At 42.7% G+C, this 25612-nt stretch overlaps 1 protein-coding gene across 4 annotated transcripts in view; it reads left to right on the top strand.

Moving 5' to 3' along the window:
- LOC309354949 (T cell receptor alpha chain MC.7.G5-like) overlaps positions 1-25612 on the top strand; it is a 109052-nt gene that overhangs the window by 65182 nt on the left and 18258 nt on the right. For 2 of the 4 annotated variants that reach the window (XM_081885262.1, XM_081885263.1), the window contains exon 3: positions 24935-24984. The exons of the other annotated variants lie outside the window; for them this stretch is intronic. In XM_081885262.1, coding sequence (XP_081741388.1) covers positions 24935-24984 — 50 coding nt within the window. The remainder of the gene's footprint in view (positions 1-24934; positions 24985-25612) is intronic. 4 annotated transcript variants of the gene reach the window in all.

Genomic DNA, 25612 nt, shown 5'->3' with positions numbered 1-25612 from the left:
CAGACAGAAAGTTGATTCTCAATGGAAAGTGGGCTGATTCAGAACAAAAGCAAGGAGGTGTTCCCCACTATGCTCCTGAGTAGAACTTGGAGCATCTCCCCATCATCCTGACCTTGGGCTCCATCAGTGCTTTTTTCTGGGGGGATGCATACCCCTAAACATTTTGTGAATCTTTGTACTTTTGTCCATTTACTGTATTTATTTTTTCCTGATTTGAACTATAAAATAGTGATTTTCTTGAGTCAAAATGAGAGTACCCCTAAACATTTTTAACAGGAAAAAAAAGCACTGGGCTCCATGGGTAGCTAGTTGTTCTGATTGTTCTTGAGATCTGGGCAGTTTTTGTGAAGGCAGGAAGCACTGTGTGAAACAGAGCGGTGCCTATAAGCCAGTCTTTGGAAGTGGGACTAGACTGGTTGTGAGCCCAAGTAAGTTTCAGTTCTTTATTCTTTCCATTCTTTTGTAACAGTTTGGAGATAACCTCCTACACCATAAACACCCCCCACCCAAAAAAACAACCAAAAACGTAGGTCTTTCAGGCATTCATCTTCTTGTTGTTGTTATTGTTTAGTTGTTTAGTCGTGTCTGACTCTTCGTGACCCCATGGACCAGAGCACGCCAGGCACTCCTGTCTTCCACTGCCTCCCGCAGTCTGATCAAACTCATGCTGGTAGCTTCGAGAACACTGTCCAACCATCTCATCCTCTGTCATCCTCTTCTCCTTGTGTCCTCAATCTTTCCCAACATCAAGGTCTTTTCCAGGGAGTCTTCTCTTCTCATGAGGTGGCCAAAGTATTGGAGCCTCAGCTTCAGGATCTGTTCCTTCCAGTGAGCACTCAAGGCTGATTTCCTTCAGAATGAATGCGTTTGATCTTCTTGCAGTCCATGGGACTCTCAAGAGTCTCCTCCAGCACCATAATTCAAAAGCATCACTTCTTCGGCAATCAGCCTTCTTTATGGTCCAGCTCTCACTTCCATACATCACTACTGGGAAAACCACAGCTTTAACTATATGGACCTTTGTCGGCAAGGTGGTTTCTCTGCCTTTTAAGATGCTGTCTATGTTTGTCATCGCTTTTCTCCCAATAGTGTGTAAACTGGGTAAAGGTTTGTGTGTGAGAGAGATAACATCCATGGTTTATTAAGCTTCCAACCCAATTCATTTGTGGGGAGATTGTACAATGTCACATCAAGCAATAAAATACAGCCTGTGCACACTTACTTGGGAGTAAACCCCAGTGCACACAGAGGGAATAACTTCTGAGCCAGCATGCATAAGATTCTGCCCCCAAAAGACCAACAATAGGATGAAAACTATGAATGATTAAAGCAAGAGGAGTTAATATCCATATCAGCAAAATGAAATGTGGGTTGGGTTGCATTTCAACTCTTGCTTCAAACCCAAGCTTTAAAGGACTTTAGGTAATCAGGGACAGCAGTGGCAGGGAGAGGGCTTTTTGAAAGGCTTCAGATCACTGTGGGAATGCAAACACAAAAAATGTGGTCTTTGGCAGGAGAACCGTTCTGCAGGTGAATCCCAGTAAGTTTCATGACCGATTTTTGTTGCGAACAGATGGAGCTAAAAGTGTTGTGTGGGTAATTGTTGAGGACAGTTGCAAATGACCCAATGATGATGATGATGATGATGATGATAATAATAATAATAATAATAATAATAATAATAATAATAATAATAATAATTTATTATTTGTACCCCGCCCATCTGGCTGGGTTTCCCTAGCCACTCTGGGCGGCTTCCATAGAAACCAAAAATACACTAAAATATCACAGATTAAAAACTTCCCTGAACAGGGCTGCCTAAAGATGTCTTCTGAATGTCAGGTAATTATTTATCACTTTGACATCTGATGGGAGGGCGTTCCACAGGGCGGGCGCCACTACCGAGAAGGCCCTCTGCCTGGTACCCTGTAGCTTTCCTTCTCGCAATGAGGGAACCGCCAGAAGGTCCTCGGCGCTGGACCTCAGCGTCCGGGCAGAACGATGGGGGTGGAGAATGTGGGTCGTGGTGGGGCCTTTTTAAAAAATCAACTTTTTAACGGCAAGAGAGTCATTCTCACCTCAGCCCTGTCTAGTTGTGCTAAAAATATTGGTATTTTATTAATACATGTAACCTTTACCATTTGGATAGGATTATTTGTTTGTTTAATTTGCTAGTCGCTTTATCTTGCCCAGGGCAACCCAAAGCAAACAGGCAAACGAAAGCTCCCACATGAATACGTTAAAACCCAGAGGAAAAAGAAATACTTTTTAAATATCACACCCACTTTTAAATAGTCACAGATAAGGGCTTTGTTATAGAGGAAAGGCTTTGCCTGGCACCCTATGATATTTAAGGATGCCCAATCATGCACCACAAAATGAGGGGATGCATCATGGAAGAAGATGGACTCTGATATGTGCAAAATTTGCATATGCTAATTATTATGAATAGATTCAAGAGGAGAAATAGGAATATAAGAATTGGCCTCCATGGACCAGACCCACACCCATTCTCGTCGTATGCTGAGCAATTTTTGTCAAGGCAGGAAACACTGTGGTTATGGCAGTGGTACTGCAGGCAAACTAACCTTTGGAAGTGGAAGTAGACTAGTTGTGACCCCAAGTAAGTTTCAGCTCTTAATCCCTTCCATTTTTTCTTTCTTTTTTTAAAAATGCAAGTCTTGATATTCACCCATGCACTCCCAAGAACTTAGTGTTTATCTCCTCTAAATGGAACAGCATCAGTCCCCAAAACCATCAACATAATCTTGGGGTGGGGGGACCACAATGAACTACAGTGGGTGAGTGTTTGTGTGACTTGTTGTTATGAGGATGCTCTGTTGTTTATTTGACCCTGCTGAGACCAGACAGAAAGTTTGATTCTCAGTGGAAAGTGGGCTGCTTGGGAACTGAAGCAAGGAGGTGCCCCCCACCCTTTTGAGTAGGAACTGGAGAGCCTTCGCATTCCCCTGACCTATCATTCCATGGTTCACTCATTTTTCTATTTACAGTGGTGCCTTGGTTTAAGAACAGCTTAGTTTATGAACAACTTGGATTATGAACGCTGCAAACCTGGAAGCAGGTGTTTTGGTTTGTGAACTTTGCCTTGGAAGCAGAACATGTTGAGTGTGTTCCATTTGTTAATTGAGTCCCCCGCTGCTATGGGAAAGCACGCCTTGGTTTAAGAACGCCTTGGTTTAAGAATGGATTTCCAGAATGGATTAAGTTTGTACACCAAGGTACCACTGTATTCTTGAACTCTGGGCAATTTTTGTCAAGGCAGGAAGCACTGTGGGTCTCAGGGGTCTGGCTATAAACCAGTCTTCGGAAGAGGCACTAGATTGGTGGTGACTCCAAGTAAGTTTGAACTCTTTATTTCTTCCATTCTGTTGCAGAAGTTCAAGTATACCCTCCCATCATAAGCAACCCCCCCCAAAAGGGGGGGACAATTTGGATCACTTCCAGGCAACCTGTTTATTGAGCTCTCATTCTGATGTTGTGCACAAAATTGCAGTGTGCACGTGTGATATGATACCCACGGTTTATTAAGCGTTCAGTCTTATTTGTTTGCAGGGAGGCTATACAAATCTCACGTCAAGGAGTAATATACAGCCCACACAGCCTGTACATACTTACGTGGGGGTAAGCCCCATTGAACACAGTGGGGGCGCCTTCCAAGCAATCATGCCCATGATTCCATCGTAAAAAGACCAGCTATACGGCAATAACTAGAAATGCTTAAAGCAATAGTGACCAAAAATAAATAGCATCAGCAAAATGAAATGTCGATTGGATTGGATTTAAACTCTTGCTTTGAAACTCAGCCTTAATGTATCTCAAGAAGTCAGGGACATCAAGGGCTTTTTGAAAGGTTTCAGAACAGTGGGAATATCAATGGAGGAAAGGTGGTCTTTGGTGGAGGAACATTTCTGCAGGTGAATCCCAGTAAGTTTCATGGCTGATTTTCTCTGCTAAGAGATGCAGACAAACGTCTCATGTGCCTGATTGTTAAAGAGAATCGCAAATGACCCAGTTATTTATTTATATTTATTAATGTCATAAAATCTATACACCACTTGATTGAAGAAAACAAAACAAAAATCTCAAAGTAGTTTATGAAACTATTCTTTATTATTTAGTAATCTTTACCATATAAGACTAGGCACCCAATTATGCACACACACCCAGCCAGGAGGGAATGTATCACCCCAAAAATATCAAAAGATGGTGCCAGTTTGTGTAAAATTTGCATGTGCTATTTTTTTATATTAATAGATGGAATTTTAAAAATCATCCCTCTATCTTTTTTTTTTTAAGAGAACCAACATATTTTTTTCATTGTGAGTTGTGTGCCTGCTCAGCCTACTGTCTAGTTTTTAGATGCTAGCTGTGGATGATCAGCAACCTCATGGATCTCCTTGGACAGCTCAGTGGGTTAGAATGTGGTACTCATAACACCAAGGTTGCAGGTTCGATCCCTGTATGGGATGGTTGCATATTCCTTTTTTGCCGGGGGTTGGACTGGATGATCCTCAAAGTCCCTTCCAACTCTACAATTCTATAGTGTCCCTTCTTAGGGTTCTTGATTTTTTTAACTGGATTTTGACCAGACAGTCTTTCCAACAGGGAACACTTTCAAACAGAAGACTGTCCTCTTACAAGTCACCAAATGGAGCCTTGCACCTGCAAAGTGGGATGCATCCTCACCTTGCCACAAGAACTTAGTCCAGAACCTTGTGCTGAGTAATTTTTGTCAAGGCAGGAAACACTGTGCTTATGGTGGGGGTGCAGAGAAGTTAATCTTTGGAAGTGGAACCAGACTGGCTGTGATCCCAAGTAAGTTTCAGCTCTTCATTCCAGTCTGTTGTAGCAGTTCAGGGATGCCCTCCCACACCACAAAGACTCCTCCACCCCAAAAGCACTTTGGTAACTTTCAGATAACCTCTTCTTGAAAGTGTACACCAAATTTGCCCAATCTCTGTGTGCAGTGCAACATCCGCCGAGACCTCCCAGTATGTTTCCAAGCATAATTCAAAGTGCTGGTGGTGACCTCTAAAGCCCTAAACTGCCTCGACCCAGTATACCTGAAGGAGCATCTCCACCCCCATCGGTTTGCCTGAGGTCCAGCTCCGAGGGCCTTCTGGCAGTTCCCTCCCTGTGAGAAGTGAGGTTACAGGGAACCAGGCAGAGGGCTTCTTGGTAGTGGCCCCTGCCCTGTGGAATGCCCCCCATCGGATGTCAAAGGAAAAAACAACTACCAGACTTTTAGGTGACATCTGAAGGCAGCCCTGTTTAGGGAAGCTTTTTATATCTGTAGGACTATTGTATTTTAATATTTTGTTGGAAGCAGCCCAGAGTGACTGGGGAAACCCAGACAGATGGGCAGGGTATAAATAATAAATTTATTGTTATTATTATTGTTATTATTATTGTTATTATTATTATTATTATTATTATTATTATTATTATTATTATTAAGCTTTCAACCTGACTTGTTTGCAGGGAGCTTATAGCAATGAAATGTCACCTAAAACAGTCTGTGTGTGCTTACGTGGGAGTAAGCCCCATTAAACCCAGTGTAATTGGTTTCTGAGTAAGCCTGCATATGATTATACCATAAAATGACCATCTATAGGACAAAAAATGTATTTTGATAAAAAGAGATCAGCTAAAAACTGTATCAGCAAAATGAAGTATATGTTGGATTATATTTCAGTATGTGCTTCAAAATTCAACCTTAAGAAAATTTAGGTGGTCAGGGATTGCAAGGTGCAATATGCCTTTTTTAAAGGCTTCATAGCACTGTGGGAATGGAAACACAAAGGTGGTCTTTGGTAGAGGAACTCTTCTGCAGGTGAATTTAAGCAGTACTTTTTTCTGGGGGGACGCAGGGGGACACATACCCCTAAACATTTTGTGAATCTAAGTTTGGCCTCATTGAGGGATAGTATTTCAATAAGAGCAGGAAAATGAGAGTACCCCTAAATATATATATTTTTTGGGGGGGGAGCACTGGATTTCAGTAAGTTCCGTGGTTGGTTTTCTTTGCTAACAGTTGAAGAAAAAGTTTAATGTGACTAATTGTTAAGGATGGTTGCTAATAACCCAGTGATAGGTGTAGGGTTTTATTTAACAATAAATCTTATTTGGGGAAGTGAGTCATTTTCACTGCTATTATACTATGTTGAAAATACTGATCTGTTGCTAATACTTTGTAACTACTATAGGATAGGGTGCTGAATTTTGCGCTGCTAGAAATTCAACTAACTTATTACTCAGAAAAGACTGTCCACTATAAAGACCCACATCTATTTTCCTTGTGCATGGGGCAATTTTTGTCAAGGCAGGAAACACTGTGGGTATGACAGTGGTGGTGCTGGCAAGCTAATCTTTGGAATTGGAAGTAGACTGGTTGTGACCCCAAGTAAGTTTCAGATCTTCATACCTTCCATTTTTTAAAAAAATCAGGTCAGGATATCCTCCCACACACTAACTTGGTCTTTATTTCTTCTAAGGTGAGCACAGGAGAGCCATCATCTAGACAGTGTTAGCCTGCACAGCAGCACCAGTTTCCAGAAAGCTTCACCCTGTCATTAGAGTCCTACTCAACTCTCTTCCTTGCTAGCGACAGATTTAGAAATAATTACTATGATTTAGATCAGGGGTAGGCAACCTAAGGCCCATGGGCCGGATCCGGCCCAATCGCCTTCTAAATCCGTTCCGTGGACTGTCCAGGAATCGGCATGTTTTTACATGAGTAGAATGTGCCCTTTTATTTAAAATGCATCTCTAGGTTATTTGTGGGGCATAGGAATTTGTTCACCCCCCCAAAAAAAGTATAGTCCAGCCCACCACATGGTCTGAGGGACGGTAGACTGACCCACAGCTGAAAAAGGTTGCTGACCCCTGATTTAGATGGTGGGGAGTGGGATTCACCATGGCTTGTGTGCTTCCTCAGTCTACTGCCTAAACCACAGAGTCTAGGGCTTGCCGATCAGAAGGTTGGCGATTCGAATCCCCGCAACAAGGGGTGAGCTCCCGTTGCTCAGTCCCTGCTCCTGCCAACCTAGCAGTTTGAAAGCCCAAAGTGCAAGTAGATAAATAGGGGTCCCTTTACCTTTAATGCAGCTTCATGTTGAGCAATAAATACAGCCTAACACCAGTATATATAAGCTAGACAATAAATGGCAGCATAAACCTGGGCTATGGTAGCCACAACGGAATGTTTAATTGTCAAGAGGTTGAGCTAAATGCCCATCAGTGTACCTTTTAATGCTTCAACTCTATGATTCTATTATCTCGGCTACATTGCATGACTGCAGTTTGCTCAATTCACTTGTCCCAGTATGGAAGAAGCAGAAATACACACAGTGGAAATGGAAATGGTATGGACTAAGGCAGAGGTTTTCAAGCCATGTTTGCCAACCTGGCACCCAGAAATCTCCACGTAGTTGCAATTGGACCTGTGCCAGTAGGAAAACGTGTCTAGTACCTGGGGAATTTTGAACACTGCCTAACACTGCAATCCCGTGCATGCTTACTTGGGAGTAAGCCCCATTGACTGCAGTGGGATTGGCTTCCAATATGAAGCATCCAAGATGACCGCACTGTAAGGTGACCATATATAGGACCGAAATGCAGCAATGCTGAAAACAAGAGCTGTTGAAAACTGCAGCAGGACAATGAAATGTGGGTTGTGTTTCATTTCAGCCTTGCCTTGAAAGCCAGCCTTAATGAGCCTTAGGTAGTCAAGGAGAGAAGGGTGCTAGAGGGGTTTTTGAAGGGCTTCCTGTCACTGTGGGAATACAAACACAAAAGTGGTCTTTGGCGGGGGAACCCTTTTGCAGGTGAATCCTAGTAAGTCTCATGCTTGATTTCCTTTACTAACTAATGGAGCAAAAAGAGTCATATAGCTGATTGTTAAAGATGGTTACAAATAACCTAGTTATCATTTTTGTGTGCACTCTCTTGCTCTCTCTCTCTGTATTAACAATAAATCTTATTCAGGGAAGGGAATCATTCTCACCTCTGCTCTGCCTACTCATGCCAAAAAATAGGATAGGATGTCCAGTTATGCACTGCCAAAAAAAACCCCACATATATAAAAGAGTACATGCATTACTAAAAAGTGGCAGAAATGGAAGCTGGTTTGCATATAACTTGCATATGCTAATCTATATGAATAGATGCCTTTGTAGAGATAATGGGTAGAATTCAGCTAACATTTACTCAGATTATCCTCTGTGAAGTAGAACAAATGCCCACCCTGCTATAGGAATATCAGAATTGCCTCTGTGAACCAGATCCCTTCTTCTTGCATTCTGAACCATTTTTGTCAAGGCAGGAAACACTGTGGGTATGGCAATGCTGCTTCCAAGCCAATCTTTGGAAGTGGAACGAGATTGGTGGTGGTTCCAAGTAAGTTCCAGATCTTAATTCCTTCCATTTTTCTAAATGAAAAGAAAAATGCAGCTAAGAGCATCTCCCCACATGCTTGCAGCCCCAAATACTTGGTCTTTATCTCACCCAAGTTGAGCATCAGTGTGACCTTAGAACCCCATTCAGCTCTCTCCCTTGCTTAGAACCACAGTACCCCGTGTTTTCTAGCAAATATGGAGCTCAGAGGAGAAGTCACATCTGCAGAAGGTGCAGAAGTGCAAGCGGGAGTTGAGATTTTCTCAGTAGGAGCAGGAGGCAGTTTCCATCAAGAGGACTAGAGATTTCAAGAAATGGAAGTTGAAATGCATGCACTAAAACTGGGAGACTGGGAGACAACAGAACCATAGGCAACTAGTCCATATGAAGTTGGACCATGTAGTTCAGTATTGTCTAGACTAGAGTGATTGGTAGCTGCTATCCAGAATTTCAGGCAGGAGCCTTCACCAATATTACTTGGGGATGCCAGGGGTTGAATATGTGGCCTTCTGCATTGCAATGCAGATGCTCGTTTATTGGCCTTGCTGAGTCCTGAAAAGTGTACAAAATTAGGAGGTTAATTCCAGTAGAAAGCAGATCCTTGAAACTGGGTGCCTCCATTTCGGTTTCTAGTGAAGAGAAGGGAACTTTCTCTTTTGGAAAGGATTCCTCAGCTTGGATATCGGAAAATCTGTGGATGTCCCCCCCCCCCACTTCCACCTCCCCAGTTCTAGATTTCACTCACCCAGTTCTAGACTACACAGTTCACCAGGGTGATTTTTGTCAAGGCAGGAAGTACTGTGGGACTCCCAAGGCTACAGGTACACCTTTGGCAGTGGGACTAGACTGATTGTGACACCAAGTAAGTTTCTTAAGCCTACATTAATTCCATTATTCAAGATAACGAACATTCAGAATTATTTTCCCCTTGTTACACACATCTGCATTCCCAAAGTATTCCTTTCAGACCTCTGTTCCGTTCAGACCTTCCTTTCCATCCATTGAAGTGAATGGGGCCTGCTTAGAAAATTGTAGCCATTTACTGGAACTCATTCTGGATGGCTTCCACAATCCCTGATCCTGAGGTGTTTTGTTTTTTTTTTGTTTTTCTGCGTGATAAGTGACCAGTACACCAGTGTCTAGTACCCTTGCTGGAGTTTTTGTCTTAGACTCAACCACTGTGTGAATGTTGGAGCTGGTAACAAACTCGTCTTTGGTGGTGGCTCAAGACTTCTCATCTCACCTAGTAAGTTTCATGGTGGAGATGGAGCTCCTTCAGATGACTCCTTTTTTGAGTATTTGTCCTGATTTGCTTGCACAAATCTAACATAGAGGTTAGACTATGCTTTTAATGAAAATTCGTTCTGAGTTGTTTCCAAGGAGGTTGTACAACAATGAGGATTCATCCTGATAGGCTTCCCAGTTAATCATTGGTGCATCAAAATTTTTGGTGCATATCCTCATCTTTTCTTTTTCTTTTCTTTTAAAGGTGGATGTTTCGTGTCAGTGCACTTTATGCTTTTTTAATTATGCAAACTTAAATGCCTAGTATGTGCTTGAATCTCTCCTGTCTGGAGGCAAGAGTACCTAGAGAGTAAAGGAATCTATGGGGCTGGAGAGATGAGGATATTTCTGCTTAGACAAAACGATGCTGAAATGAGACTTACTTCTGAGGAAACAGAGGGTTGTACTGGATAGGGTTGTATCCAACTCAGAGAAGACCCATTGAAGTTAGTGAACATGACTAACGTAAGCTCATTCATTTCAGTGGGTCTCTTCTGAGAAGGCCTTAGTTGGATACAACCCATGGGCCATATCCACACCAAACATTTAAATACATGTCTTCCCTCAAAGGATCCTGGATACTTTAGTTTCATCCTCACAGAGCTACAATTCCCAGCACCCTTAACAAATGACAGTTCCCAGGTTTCTTTGGAGAAAATAATTTGCTTTCAATGTGTGTTAAATACGCTTAAAAATATGATGTGGATGTGACTATCGTGCTTACCTTTCCTGGATTGGGATGGCCGATATTATCATTAGTTATTGTTTTTATCAAAAATTTGGTAGTGCGGAAAACCTCACTACTTTTAATTCTCTTTCTTGAATTCTGAAATTTCATGTGAATATTTTGGGGTAAGGGGAAAGAGAATTCCCCAAATCAAAATTTTAGGATTTGATATATGAATATTTAAAATTTTCAAGGAATTTTCCCAGGCTTGCCTATGATAGATCCTGAAGTTAGAACATTTCACTGCATTCTGAGGGTCTCTAGAATTCTGCTTCAGCTGTTGCTGCAGATCTGAGCCCTAAAGACTAGTCAGGAAGTCTTTTTTAAAAAGTTTTTGAAGGGCCTCCAATCACTGTGTGAATACAGCTGCAAGAAATATTATCTTTGGTAAAGGAACCATTCTGAGGGTGAATCCCAGTAAGTATCATATTTTGTGGTGGACTGGCTAAGCAGGACCTGAAATGTTATGCAATTAATTGATACTTAAGAAACGACAGAGCCCTCTTGCAGGCATAGGCAAACCATAGCTGTCAACATTTTCCTTTTTTTAAGGGAAATTCCCTTATTCCGAATAGGATTCATCGCAAGAAAAGGGAACTGTTGACAGCTATGGGCAAACTCGGCCCTCCAGATGTTTTGGGACTACAACTCCCATCATCCCTGACCACTGGTCCTGTTAGCTAGGGATGATGGGAGTTGTAGTCCCAAAACATCTGGAGGGCTGAGTTTGCCTATGCCAGAGCCCTACTAGATTAGGCCAAAGACCCATCTAGTCCAGCATTCTGTTCTTTCAGTTTCCAACTAGATGCCCAGAAAGGGAAGCTGCCAACAGCATTCTCCCCACTTGTGATTCACAACAACTGGTACCCAGAGACATACTTCTACTGTCTCTGACAACGTAGGAAAAGCATGACCATCTCGGCAATTGATTTTGTGATCACTGTGGGTTGACTTGTATGAGAATGGAATAGACCTCCCAGTTACAAGACATTCAGTGCTTAATGACTGTAGGTCAGAGAGGACAAGGCCATCAGTGGGTGCTGCCCAGCATGGCTATGTTTCACCTCCACTGTTGAGAGGCATTATTGTTCTGAATCCCAGTTGCTGGCAGCCGTGGTAGAAGAGAACCTATGTTTGCAGGTTTCCCATCTGAGCATCTGCTTGGCCACTGTGAGAATGGGATACTGGAGTAGATCAGACCCTCCAAGTGTCCCTATTTTCCAGGGACAGTCCCATATATACAGACACTATCCTGGTTTCTGGTTTGATCCCAGAGTGTTCTGGTTTCTCTTTGGTTTTCATTGATGAGATGTAGGAGAGCATGGTAAGATGTCCCTATTTTCAATGCAGAAATTTTGGAAGGTATGGAGTTATGTGACCCCTAAGCCAGGGAGATAACCATACAACCTTTAGAAGACATCTGAAGGCAACCCTGTATAGGGAAGTTTTAAAATTGTTTTATGTTTTATGATGTCTTTATATATGTTGGGAGTGTCTGGGAAACCCAATCAGATGGGTAGGGTATAAGGAATACAATTGATGATGATGATGTCCCCAGTGCTATTTTTCTAGAAAAAGAGGTGCCTGAACTCACCAGGAACACCTCCCTTCTTATCTTATAATGGCAATGGCGCCCACCCGAGAGATGCCAGAACTGAATTACAGTGAAGTATTACATTTGATGGTGGTTTGAGGGTATGGGTGTCATGGCAGTGCCACTACAGCTGCCAGAATTCTTTGGGGAAAGCTATGCCTGTTTAAATGGGACGCGGGTGGCGCTGTGGGTAAAAGCCTCAGCTCCTAGGGCTTGCCGATCGAAAGGTCGGCGGTTCGAATCCCCGCGGCGGGGTGCGCTCCCGTTGCTCGGTCCCAGCGCCTGCCAACCTAGCAGTTCGAAAGCACCCCCGGGTGCAAGTAGATAAATAGGGACCGCTTTCTAGCGGGAAGGTAAATGGCGTTTCCGTGTGCGGCTCTGGCTCGCCAGAGCAGCGATGTCACGCTGGCCACGTGACCCGGAAGTGTCTCCGGACAGCGCTGGCCCCCGGCCTATAGAGTGAGATGGGCGCACCAACCCCAGAGTCTGTCAAGACTGGCCCGTACGGGCAGGGGTACCTTTACCTTTACCTTTATGCCTGTTTAAAGTGGTATCACAGTGATTTAAATGTATGCTGTAAGTGCAGCCAAGGTCTGAACAGGTCAAAAATTCATTTTCGGTGTATAGCCTTAGAAAGAGTGTGGCATGGAGGTTTGTCAGGAAAAGGGTCTTCACCTCAGAATTCACTACTACACCACTGGAACAGAAGTGAGGGGAATTCTATGAATCCGACGGCATCGCCATTCCCTCACCTCTTAGGTAGTTCCACTCTCCAGTTAGATTCTTCCTTCCCTCTTGAGCAGTTTTTGTCAAGGTAAGAAACACTGTGAGTCTAGTGGCAGCTTCAATAAGCTAACCTTTGGAAGTGGGTCCAAACTGCTTGTAACACCAAGTAAGTTTCAGCTCTTGTTTTCTTCCATCTTGCTAGCTGTTAACCATCCACAAAATCTTTCACGCCGCACACACTTGTAGCCTCCCCAAATAATTGCTGCGAAGCAGAATATTCAGGGTGAGCATCTGTGAACAGATAGTATCACCATTCCCCCTTAGGGTGCTTTCAATCTGTCACTATTTTGTGGGTTGCATAGCAGCAAATTCAGGTTGTGGAATTTAAGTGGATTTGACACTGTTGCACAACAAATTAGATTCCCCCCTCCCCCAAAAAAACACCCAATACTTTTTGCACTAAGAAAATGCACTTGAAAGTGTGGATAGCAATTGCTCGGAGTGGCTTCATATAAGCCTTTATGGAGGGTAAGGCTATCTGTGGCTCCAAGCCATGATGCCTATGTCCTACTGCCATTTTCAGAGGCTAGTATATGCCTCTGAATGCCAGTTGCTGGGAATCACAAGTGCCCAAGTCCTGCTTTTGGGTTTCCCATAATGGACATCTATTTGACCATTATTAGAAGAAGATATGCGGGTGGCGCTGTGGGTTAAACCACAGAGCCTAGAAGTTGCTGATCAGAAGGTTGGCGGTTCAAATCCCTGCAATGGGGTAAGCTCCTGTTGCTTGGTCCCTGCTCCTGCCAACCTAGCAGTTTGAAAGCACGTCAAAGTGCAAGTAGATAAATAGGGAAGGTACAGCGGGAAGGTAAACGGTGTTTCTGTGCACTGCTCTGGTTCGCCAGAAGTGGCTTAGTCATGCTGGCCACATGACCTGGAAGCTGTACGCCGGCTCGCTCGGCCAATAAAGTGAGATGAGCGCCGCAACCCCAGAGTTGGTCACGACTGGACCTAATGCTCAGGGGTCCCTTTACCTTTACCTAGAAGAAGATACTGAACAAGATGGGCCTTTGATCTCGTGCAGCAGCCTCTTCTTATGTCATGTGACCTCCTCACAATGAATGCCCAATAAACAGGTCATGTGGAAGCAACCTTAGATTCCATCTTTTGTTAAGAATCTGGCCCTTCATTCCTGACATTCTGCTATGAAAAGCAGTTCAGGATAGCATCCCACTTCTAAACCACATTTGAAACCCCAAATACTTAAAATCATAGAATTGTAGAATTGGAAGGGACCATGAAAGTTATCTAGTCCAGCCCTCTGCAATGCAGGATTGGTTTGCCCAACATGGGGCTCAAACCCACGACCCTGGGATTTAGGGCCTCATGCTCTATCCCAGCTTTTTTGCCTTTCTTATCCAAGTTGAGCACAGAGGAAAAATAAGCCTGACCATGGTAGCCGGCAAAGAGACATGAGTACCTCAAGAGCATCAGACATTTTTGTCAAGGCAGGAAACACTGTGGGTATACTGGTGGTTTTAACAAAATTACCTTTGGAAGTGGAACGCAACTTCTTGTGACTCCAAGTAAGTTTCAGCTATGAATTCTGCTAGAAAATAGAAGATCCTCACACACACTTGCACACACAGACCCCCCACAAAAAACCTTGGTCTGTATCTTATCCAAGTTGAGCACAAGGGAGCAGCTAGGTTGGCAGTGCTAGTCTGCAAAGCAGCATTGATTTCCCCAAAGGATCATTGCTCCCTTAGAGCCCTTAGAGCTGCTTACATTCCAAATGGTCAAAGTGGTTTCTTCATACTCAATAACTATTAAAGGTTATGGGTCTTGTAGCCATCAGTGCCCACTAAACAGACATCAGCTAGCTATAGCAAATGTAATCTCTCATTGTATGATGACAATAATAGAAACAGCTATGGGAGAGATATAGTTCTATATTTCCTGTCTTCCCGAGGCTGCTGTGTCTGTCTGTTGCAGCATAAAGAACAAAGCATCTTAGAAGCCAGCAAATATATCATTGCATGATTTGTTAGACTTTAAGGTGCCCCCCCAAAAAATCCCCTGTTAGTTACTATACTTTCAATTACATGCTGACAGTGTGCTAGGGTTACAAGAATAGCAAAATGCTGTGGTCCCTGTCTAAAAGTGTTATAAATATTACCAATGCCAATTCCTATAAAGACAAAGATGGTCTCATACTCATTTCTTTGTAAATTCAGTTTACAAGATCCTGAGAATCTCACCTAAAGTCTATGGAGAATAAAGTTTCTCAAGCTTGCAAGGATCTTTGCACTCTAAAATTTAGGAGCTTTTTTTTTAAAGTGCAAAGTGTATTATATCATTTTGGTTTACAATCCCAGAGCCTGTCTAGGGAACTGCATCACTGCATGAGTTTATGTTGAAGCATAAACCACTGTGTTAACGATGGTTACAAGATTATATTTGGCTCTGGAACCAGGTTGACTGTCCAGCCTCGTAAGTCTCTTCTGTTTGCCTGAATCTGCACACCTAATAGCAAACAGATTGCCTTTTCACTTCCCCTTCTATTCACCTTTGATTGTAGGATACTATGAAGAGAACCATTACATTATTCAGTTTGTTATTGCATTTCTGCAACCATGGGGCGAACCTTTTTGATTTTCTGGGTTTCTTGCCAAAGCGTCTTTGATTTCTTCTAGGTGGAGAGACATAAAATATGAGGAGTAGAAACTTTAAGTTCATAGGGGAGCCCGTTTCATGTTAGCCTGTTCAAGCTGAACTTGATCGATTTATCAGTTCAGACTGATGCCTCTGTGTTCTAGCATTATGTAACTAACAGTGGCCACCTAGATGCAGAAGTTCAGCTGGATGATAAATAGGGGAAATATATATTCCTTCTTATCTTTGCTACAGTTGCTTTACTGTAAAGGGAATGTTTGCAAAGAATTATTCAGCATAGGTATCTAAAATCCAAGAGCAAAACTTTCACCCCTTTAGTTTCATTTTTGTGCCAGCCTTCTCCTTGTTCCCAGGGCAATTTTTGTCAAGGCAGGAAACATTGTGGGTCTGGCACTGGTCTTAACAAAGTAACCTTTGGAAGCGGAACTAGGCTGGTTGTAACTCCAAGTAAGTTTCAGCTCTTAAATTCCTCCAGTTTTGCTAGAAATAGCAATTCTAGGTATCTTCCCTGACACTTGCACCCCCCCAAAAAACACCAACCTAAATTTTTACTGTATGAGCACGGGAGAGCAACCAGGCAGATAGTGCTAGTCTCCAAAACAGCATCATTTCACCCAAAACATCACCATGCCCTTAACTCGGCTCTCACCCTTGCAAGTTAGCAAATCTGACAATACTTGGACCATTAGGAAGCTAACTAGTGAGCACCAAGCTTTTAAAGTAAATCTCTTGCAGCCACCAGTACCCATTAAATAAACATACTTAGCTATCAGCTACACAAAAGCTCATGTGTTAAGCTTACGTTGTCTGACCATAATATAGCAGAGAAATATAGAAATCTACTGCAGGAGCTGAGCATCTTCTTTGCATAGAGAAGGTTAAATCCCCACCATTTCCAGTTTAGGTCTGGGAATTTGCAAAGTGATTAGGAAATGTGAAGAAGTGAATTTAAGATTGGGGGGGTGAGAAATTGAGATGCTGAAATAGCAGCAAATGTGGAAAAAAGGTTCCATAGTTATGAAGAACTACAGGTGAACTAATGATTACAGTGGGATTTCCAACAATCTACTTTAAAGTGGGGAATAGTTTTTTTTATCCTGAATCACTATGAAAAGGATAACCTTTTATTAATCATAACTCTGGTCATTGGAATAAGAAAATATAGCTAATGGGTTCAGAAAACATATCACTTCCCATTTAGCTCAGCATTCAGTTTCCAACAATGGCCCAGAACTGTAAATAAACCCAAAATGGTTTTACTCAAAGGATTATGGGATTAACAGGGCTGCAAACGAGGCAGGCAGTGTATTCCAACATCAGACTGCATTGGCAACAGGGGAAATATTTGGATAACTTCCCACTCTGTTACAATATTAGACTTTTGCGCAGAACAACAGAAGGAGCAGGCCAGGGCAGATAGGCAGGTTCATTGATGCAACCCAGAAGAATGGTTTGTATGTAAAGTATTTCCCAGTATGCAAATGGCCACAGATGTTGCACTGTATGAGTTTACATCAGGGTTTCCCAACCTTGGGTCTCCAGCTGTTTTTGGACTACAACTCACATCACCCCTATCTAGCAGGACCAGTGGTCAGGGATGATGGGAATTGTAGTCCCAAAGCAGCTGAAGATCCAAGTTTGGGAAACCATGGTTTACACTAAAGTGAAAATCACAATGTGGATTAAGGTCAGAAGATGACATTTGGATCTGGGACAAGATTGTTTGTCCTGCCCTGTAAGTTTGTTTTGTTTCCTTGAAAACAACCACACAGACAAAATATAACCCCTCCTTTCATTATTGCTTTAAAAAGGTCGGCTTCCAGTGCAATATTTTCCAGTAGTCCCTTTATACTTTCCCATAAAAATAGAAATAAGTGATCCATGTGCAACCGAGCTGAAATAAACATTGAAGAAAATTCACTAGTGAAGATTTAGATGGCCAGAGACCTTTTCTAAACAATGTTATTATTGTTTGGGCTTGTGAACATTTCACCCATGAGGGGAGTTAAGTAAAAAGCAGCTATGCCTTGGATTCTGTAAGCTGATATGGCATATTGTCATCCTACAATGCTTCTACACATTTTAGATTACAAAGTAGTTCTCTGTGTGGGTTTTCCAAAATAGAAACTGAAAATGATTTCAAATTTTGTCGCCCCACTTAAACGCGGTTAAAGGTTTGAATCTGGTCACGTAGTTAGGAACTTTCTGTCTTGTTTACTGAGAACAGAAGAGGTAAATCAACCAGCCAGGAAGATTATTATTTTAATTTTTTTTTATAAAAAAAAAATGAGTTGTCTATAGCTCTGCAAGAAACACTATGGAGTTGTTGTTTCGTAATGGAGGAGAAGGCTAGCATGATGGCTATGTGCCACCTTCAATATCAGGGGAAGTATGCCTCTGAATATCACTTACTGGGTTCATAAGTCAGAAAGTGCTCTGGTACTGTTTGAGATTGGGCACTGTGAGACCAGTATGCAAGACTAGTTAGTCTGTTGACCGGATGCAACAGAGCTCTTCATACATTCTCCATCACAGCCATCAAATCTAACTAAAATGCAATCTGCTTTTTAAAAAATATCTCTACCCAATTCCCAACAGTTCTACTTGCTTTAAGGCACAATGACAAGTTAGCAGCAATCATCCCACCTCTGCTACAATCCCAGACAGAATACATGAATGCCATGTGGTTGCAGAAGTGTAGAGAAACATGGCTTTAGATTTACAGTAGGAACAGTTCCATGATTTCAGTCATAGGGACTAGAGACTTACTTTTTAAAAAAGAAAGGAAGCTGAGATGGGAACCACTAAAATGGGGAGGACTTTATTGTCAAGGCAGGAAGCACTGTGGGTCTGGCAGTGGCTACACTAAGCTCACCTTTGGAAGTGGAACGAAGCTGGTTGTGACACCAAGTAAGTTTTAGCCTTTAATTCATTTCATTTTGTGACTGTGAACGATCGGGATCCCCTTCCCTAACCAAAGACAACCAATTAAACTTGGTCTGATATGCAATGCAGGGCTAGTCCATAGAGCAGCTTCCTCCAAACTTGAACTCTGCAGGCGCTTTGGACTACAACTCCCATCAACCTCAGCCAGTTCCTGGTCTTTCAGTCCCCTGGTCTTGTATTTGTGTTGGGCGCAGCATTCAGGATTCTCTTCCCAGCTCCTTTCCAGAAACCTCCACCACTGCCCCCAATTATATCCCTATGAGTTGGAGTCCCCTTCAGCTCTTGGTTTTGTGTGATTCTTGAGCCTGGGCAGTTTTTGTCATAGCAGGAAACATTGTGGGTATGGCGGTGGCAGCACGAAGGTAACCTTTGGAAAGGGGACTAAACTGGTTGTGACACCAAGTAAGTTTTAGCCTTTAATTCATTTCATTTTGTGACTGTGAGCGATCGGGATCCCCTTCCCCAACCAAAGACAACCAATTAAACTTGCAGGGCTACTCTATAGAAAGCTTCCTCCAAACTTGAACTCTGCAGGCACTTTGGACTACAACTCCCATCAACCTCAGCCAGCACTCCCAATCATCAGGGATGATGGGAGTCGTAGTCTACTGTCATCTGGGAGACACCAGGTACCCCATGATCGCTGCCCTATATTATCCCTTAGCACCTTCTCCTCTTAAGTCTGCCCTGGGTCACTTTTTGTCAAGGCAGGAAACACTGTGGCTATATCAGTGGATCCTGGAAAGTAGCTTTTGGAAGTGGAACCCGACTGGTGGTGACACCAAGTAAGTTTCAGCTCTTAATCACTTTTGTTTGGGATGGATGGTGATTGGGAATACCTAACCAAAGACAACCAATTAAACTTGGTCTGATATACAATGCAGGGCTAGTCCATAGAGCAGCTTCCTCCAAACCTGAACTCTGCAGGCACTTTGGACTACAATTCCCATCAACCTCGTCCAGTCCCTGGTCTTTCAGTCCCCTTGTCTTGTTTTTGTATTGGGCACAGCAATTCAGGATACTCTTCCCAGCTCCTTTCCAGAAACCTCCACGACTGCCCCCAATTATATCTCATACAAATGTAGCAAACATCCATACAACATCTCATAATGGTGTATGACAATCTTAGAAACTTCCCTCTCTTCACACTTGGTAGATGTAGCAATTCTTGAGTTTATGTTAAGGTGAAGAACACAGTGAGGAGCTCTGGTGAGAAGGTGACATTTGGATCAGGAACTAGACTGACTGTCCTGCCCAGTAAGTCTGACTTTATTTGTCCAGTTCTTCAAATGTGATGGCAGACAGAATTTATTTTTCATTTCTTTCCTCCCTGTGCCCCTTTTCTTTGTGGCAGGATATCATCAAAGGTAGCATAATTTTCTGCTCTTTCATTCATTTTTATTGCATTGTTGTCACAGCTCACATCCACACCACAAATTATATGGAGTTTCTTAGTTTCTTAGTTTGTTAAGGGGTGCTGACCACAAAGACCAAGAGTTTCAAGCACCCTTAACAAACGATAGTTTCCAGGATTCTCCATGTCTGACATAATGGTGCTTTAAACGTATGTCAGGGATGTGACCATGGGAAGAACCCCTTCTTGGGTTTTCTCCCTCAGGCACCCAAATATCTTGAACCACCAAATTTGAAACTTGAAGCTGTTAGAAAGTCGAAACAGAAAAATCTGTCCATTTTTATTTATTTCTCTTTCTTCCAATCTTAAATCCTGTCCTCCACATTTCTAAATCAGTTTGATTCCTCCTGAAAATTCACCAGCATTTAAGTGCAAATTTCACCTTACACAGTTTATACGTATTTTTGTCTAATAAACACATTTTTGTCAATCATATTTTCCCTAATATAATGCATTTTGTGTGTTGTTTTCATTACTATATACAGCTTTATGCAAACTTTATGCAAACTTAGCCTAGCATATGCATTTTTGCATACATTACTTGACAGGAGAACTGCAACGCAAAATTTGAAGTGTGAATTTTGAAGGATGGAAGTGTTTTGCTTTACATGGTGCTTTAGAAAGCGCAAATCATGTAAACGCACCTTTAAATGTGAATTGCATTGAATTTATCCCTTATCCCTGAATATAAGAAGGGCTGGGAAGTTATAGATCTCTTTGTATTTTAGTGCAAAACTACATAATTCACACTTATTGAATTTCCATAAGGCTTTTTTAAAAAAATCATGAATTGATGCAGACATGTAAAGAGGTGAAGTTAAGATTGGGAAAATTGGAAACTAGTAGAAACTAAAATTGACATCGCATTGTTGGCGTTTCACCCGCTATGCACCTCTGTCGCTCCTCCCACTTTTGCTTTGGTCCCACCCACTTTATGCCTCTGGCCTCAACCACCACTGGACTGGAAAGTTGCCCATCAGGGAATGTGGTCCTCTGGCTGAAAACATGGATTGTTGATATACAGGGGAATGTTTCTGAGAGAGGAGGTAGTCCCCCAGTGTCCTAGACACACCTGCTGGGTTTTTGCTATGGCCTGTATGACTGTGAATAGTGGAGGCTCCAATTACAAAATCACTTTTGGAAAAGGAACGAGATTGGTTGTGGAGCCAAGTAAGTCATTTTCAATCTCTGAAAAACATGAGTGTGTATTTTATATGTTCTCAGTATGCCCTCTAGCCAATAGAAATATCATTTCAAAAGATGCATTCTGGATCAGACTGAAAGTTCCATCTAATCCAGGGTTGGAGGACCTGTGGCCATCAAGATATCATTGGACTCCAGCCCCCATCACTCCCAACTAGATGGCTAGTGGCCTGGGTGATGGGAGCTGTAGTTCGACAACATCTAAACGGCTGCAGGCTCTCCAATCCTGCAAAATGAGACCTCCAAGGATGATAGAGAGCTCCCTTCTTCCACCTGCAAAGGTGCTTTCCCCAGAATGCTCCTTCTGTTTCTGCTTCCTCCATGGAAATTGAGTGTTTCAGGCATGGGACGTGCTAAATACTAATTTGCCACTTCTGTGGAAATTAGAGAAGGTCTGTAGCTCAGTTGTAGAGCATCTGATTTGCATGCAGAAGGTCCCTGGTTCAATCCCCAGCACCTCTGGGAAGGATTGGGCACCTTTAGTGCCTGAAAACCTGGAGATGCCATTGTCAATCAGTGTAGTCCAGGGATGGGGAAATTGTGATCTGCCAGATGGTGTTGTACTGTATCTTCCATCGTCCCTTGTTGTTGGCCATCCTGGTTGGGACTACTGGAAGCTGGAGTCCAGTAATGTTTGTAGAGACTCATTCCCCATCTCTGGTGTAGATCATTCGAAGCTATATGGACCAATACCCTGTAGCTCTTGCATTTCTAAGATGGTGGGCAATGGGTTTTTTAGCCTCTCTGTTGTCTAATTGACACCAGAGCAGTAAATGTCAAGAGTCTTTGGTTTGTGATCTGCTCCCTATCAAATCTCACCAGGAACGCTGGTTGTTTGGTGTATTTTCACTACAGCAAGTGTAAGGAACCTTTGACCCTCCAGATGTTGCTGAACTACAGCTCCCATCTTCTCTGGCCATTGACCATGCTTGGTGGGGCTGACAGAAGTTGTAGTTCGGCAATATTTGGTGGGCCAAAGATTCCCCATGCCTGCACTGCAGCACAGTCAGCCTCCTGGTAGATCTTTTTTTGTGACAGAACATGCTGCTTTGGTTTCCAGCAAGGGCAAAACACACCTGCTGGGTTTTTTCTATGGCTAATCTTACTGTGTGAATACCGGGAACTTCAAGCTGGTTTTTGGGAAAGGAACAAGATTAGTGGTGGAGCCAAGTAAGTAATGTAAGCTACTTTCTAGAAGTAGATTATATAGGTAGCCTGGCTGGATCCATTAAGGTTGCAGTTCTAACCATACTTACTGGAGGATACACCCCACTGAATTCAATGGGACTTACTTCTGAGTCATCATGTTTGGGATTGTGCTGTTAGCCAAATATTCTGTTTCTGCCTCCACAGTTTACAGAAATTACTTGAAGGTTCCCTTGTTGTTTGCCCCTAGGGAAAATCATTTTCACTCCTCAAATTGAGACCCTCCTATGGGTTGGAGATTTTTCATCTCTATCTTTAAGGGATTTTACAACATGAATACCTCAATATTTTATACATACACCTCCTTAGATTCAAACTTCACATAATGTTCTCCTTGTATGTTGTCAAGAGGGAAACATACTTGATTTTGGATTTGTGACCTACGTAATTTACAATTTTCAAAACAACATGTGAACCAAAACACAGCTTTCGTTCATAATTGAAAATTCTCTGAGTTCTCCACACAGGTCATTCTGATTTATTTATTTTCTTTAAAAAAGAGTTTTATTTCTAAAGAACTGTCAGCTTTCCCAGATGCTTCTGTGCCTGTATCTTCAATAGAAGTTAGAGTCTGGGGAACATTAGCAGTCAGTGTTTATGTCCATACCAGGAAATGCAAAGGTGGAGAACCTGTGCCACCCTAGACAATTCTGGACTACAGTTCCTATCATCCCCAACCATTGGCTATGCTGGCTGGGCTTGATGGGAATTGTAGTCCAAAAAAAGACATGGAGGGCACAGGTTTGCCATCCCTGTCCTAGGCTATCCCCTTCAGCTCTTGGTTTTCTGTGCTCCTTGAGCCTGGGCAGTTTTTGTCAAAGCAGGAAACATTGTGGGGATGGTGGTAGCAGCAGGAAGGTAACCTTTGGAAAGGGGACTATACTGGTTGTGACACCAAGTAAGTTTTAGCCTTTAATTCATTTCATTTTGTGACTGTGAGCGATCGGGATCCCCTTCCCTAACCAAAGACAACCAATTAAACTTGGTCTGATATACAATGCAGGGCTAGTCCATAGAGGAGCTTCCTCCAAACTTGAACTCCGCAGGTGCTTTGGACTACAACTCCCATCAACCTCAGCCAGCACAGCCAATCATCTGGGATGATGGGACTCGTAGTCTACTATCATCTGGGAGACACCAGATATCCCATGATCGCTGCCCTATATTAGCACCTTCTCCTCTTAAGTCTTCCCCTGGGTCACTTTTTGTCAAGGCAGGGAACACTGTGGCTATATCAGTGGATCCTGGAAAGTAGCTTTTGGAAGTGGAACCCGACTGGTGGTGACACCAAGTAAGTTTCAGCTCTTAATCCCTTTTGTTTTGGATGGATAGCGATTGGGAATACTATTCCCCACACAAATGCAACATGCAAAACTTTGACTTATACAAGCGTATGCAAGTTGAACTCAGAAATGCAGTGTCAATCCCTAGAGCAGCCGTCTCTAAACATGTGTCCTCCAGGTGTCATTGGACTACAACTCCCATCAGACCAGACACCATGTCTAAGGGTCAAGGATGATAAGAGCTGTAGTCCAACATCATCTGCAGAGCCACAGGTCTCCCCACCCCTTGTTCTAGAGGTTTTTGAGTGACATTGAATCACTGTGGGAAAACAATGCAAACAAGGTGGTCTTTGGTAAAGGGACAGTCCTGAAAGTGAATCCCAGTAAGTATCATGGTTCATATTATTTTGTTCATGATATCAAATCCAGAGCGTGGGGTGTTGGTGAGAGTTACTAACAGTAATGGGCTGCAGTTAAGCAGCTGCGGTTGAATCAGTGATAACAACAACAACAAACCTATGGTTACGTGAAACATACTCAATAAACACACAAAACATAACCAGCTGTACTTTTGAATAAATAAGGTATACTATTCATTGTATCAAATCGTAGATTTCAACGGAAGTCTCATAAAGTTCAACGAAAAAAGCAGAAGACCCAGTGGATCAGTACATTCTCTAGTCAGTTCATGCATAAGGTCCATACATGTATAAATGTCTATTCCACCTGTCTGTTCATAGAGTCCAATAATTCACATGAAGGGTTGTTACAGTTCCACAGAATCCTTTCACAGAATTTAAGACAAGGATTTCCAGAATATTAGCCTTGTTTTGCCATCCTAGGCTTCAACCACTACTATGCTATAAGATCTACTTTCCTGTAATATTGCATATGAGCCTGTTCTACTGATGTGGAATTGTAACAACCCTTTACATGTGGAACTTTATGAGACTTCCATTGAAATCTACAATTTGATACAATGAATATTATACCTTATTTATTCAAAAGTACAGCCGGCTACGTCTTGTGTGTTTACTGATGAATCAGTGATGGCTGTGAATTTTCTAGAAGCAAAGACTACTGGGGGAAGGAAAGCCTTTTCTGTGTCCTGCCCTGCACTGCTATTTTGAAAATACTAGACTTTAACCTTGACTATGAGAATGTAAGAATTATTTTATTGCAGGGTGGGAAAGCTGTGACCCTGCAGATGTTTCTGGGCTGCAGCTCCCACCCCCACCCCCCTGACCATTCAACACCCCAAACAGTGTTGATCCATAGATTTCCTAACCTTGTGCCCTTGTGCCAGGTATTGTCAGACTACAACTCCCATGAGACCTAGCCGCCATGCCCAAGGGTCAAGGGTGATGGGAGTTGCAGTCCAATACCATCTGACAAGATATAGGCTCCCTGCCCCTCTTCTAGAGGTTTTTGAGAGACTTTGAATCACTGTGGGAATACAGTGGAGACAAGGTGATCTTTGGCAAAGGGACTAAGCTGAAGGTGAATCCCAGTAAGTATCATGTTGTTGTTTAGTTGTTTAGTCGTGTCCGACTCTTCGTGACCCCATGGACCAGAGCACACCAGGCACTTCTGTCCTCCACTGCCTCCCACAGTTTGGTCAAACTCATGTTGGTAGCTTCGAGAACACTGTCCAACCATCTCGCCCTCTGTCGTCCCCTTCTCCTTGTGTCCTCCATCTTTCCCAGCATCAGGGTCTTTTCCAAGGAGCCTTCTTTTCTTATGAGGTGGCCAGAGTATTGGAGCCTCAGCTTCAGGATCTGTCTGTCCAGTGAGCACTCAGGGCTGATTTCCTTCAGAATGAATAGGTTTGATCTTCTTGCAGTCATAGTTCATTTTATTTGTGGATGTTTCTGTGTGTGGAACGTGTGACAATGAGTTAAGGGTATCTGCAGATGACCCAGTGATCCCCATGTTGTTGTTTTAGCAACAAATCTTGATCAGGAAAGGGAAACCTGTTCAGGATAACACACTATTGTGTCATCTGAAATATGCTAGTGTTTATTAACACTTACCCTGGCCATGAGAATGTCAGAATTGTTTTATTGCAAGGGTGCGGAGCCCGTGTCCCTCCAGAGATTGCCCCCATCCTCTCTGACCATTGGTCATGCTGCCTGAGG

The sequence above is a fragment of the Podarcis melisellensis genome (genome assembly GCF_964234715.1).
Source record: "Podarcis melisellensis genome assembly, chromosome: 13".
Lineage (NCBI taxonomy): Eukaryota > Metazoa > Chordata > Lepidosauria > Squamata > Lacertidae > Podarcis > Podarcis melisellensis.
Note: the sequence above shows the minus strand (reverse complement) of the source record. Positions and strands in the feature narration are given on the sequence as shown.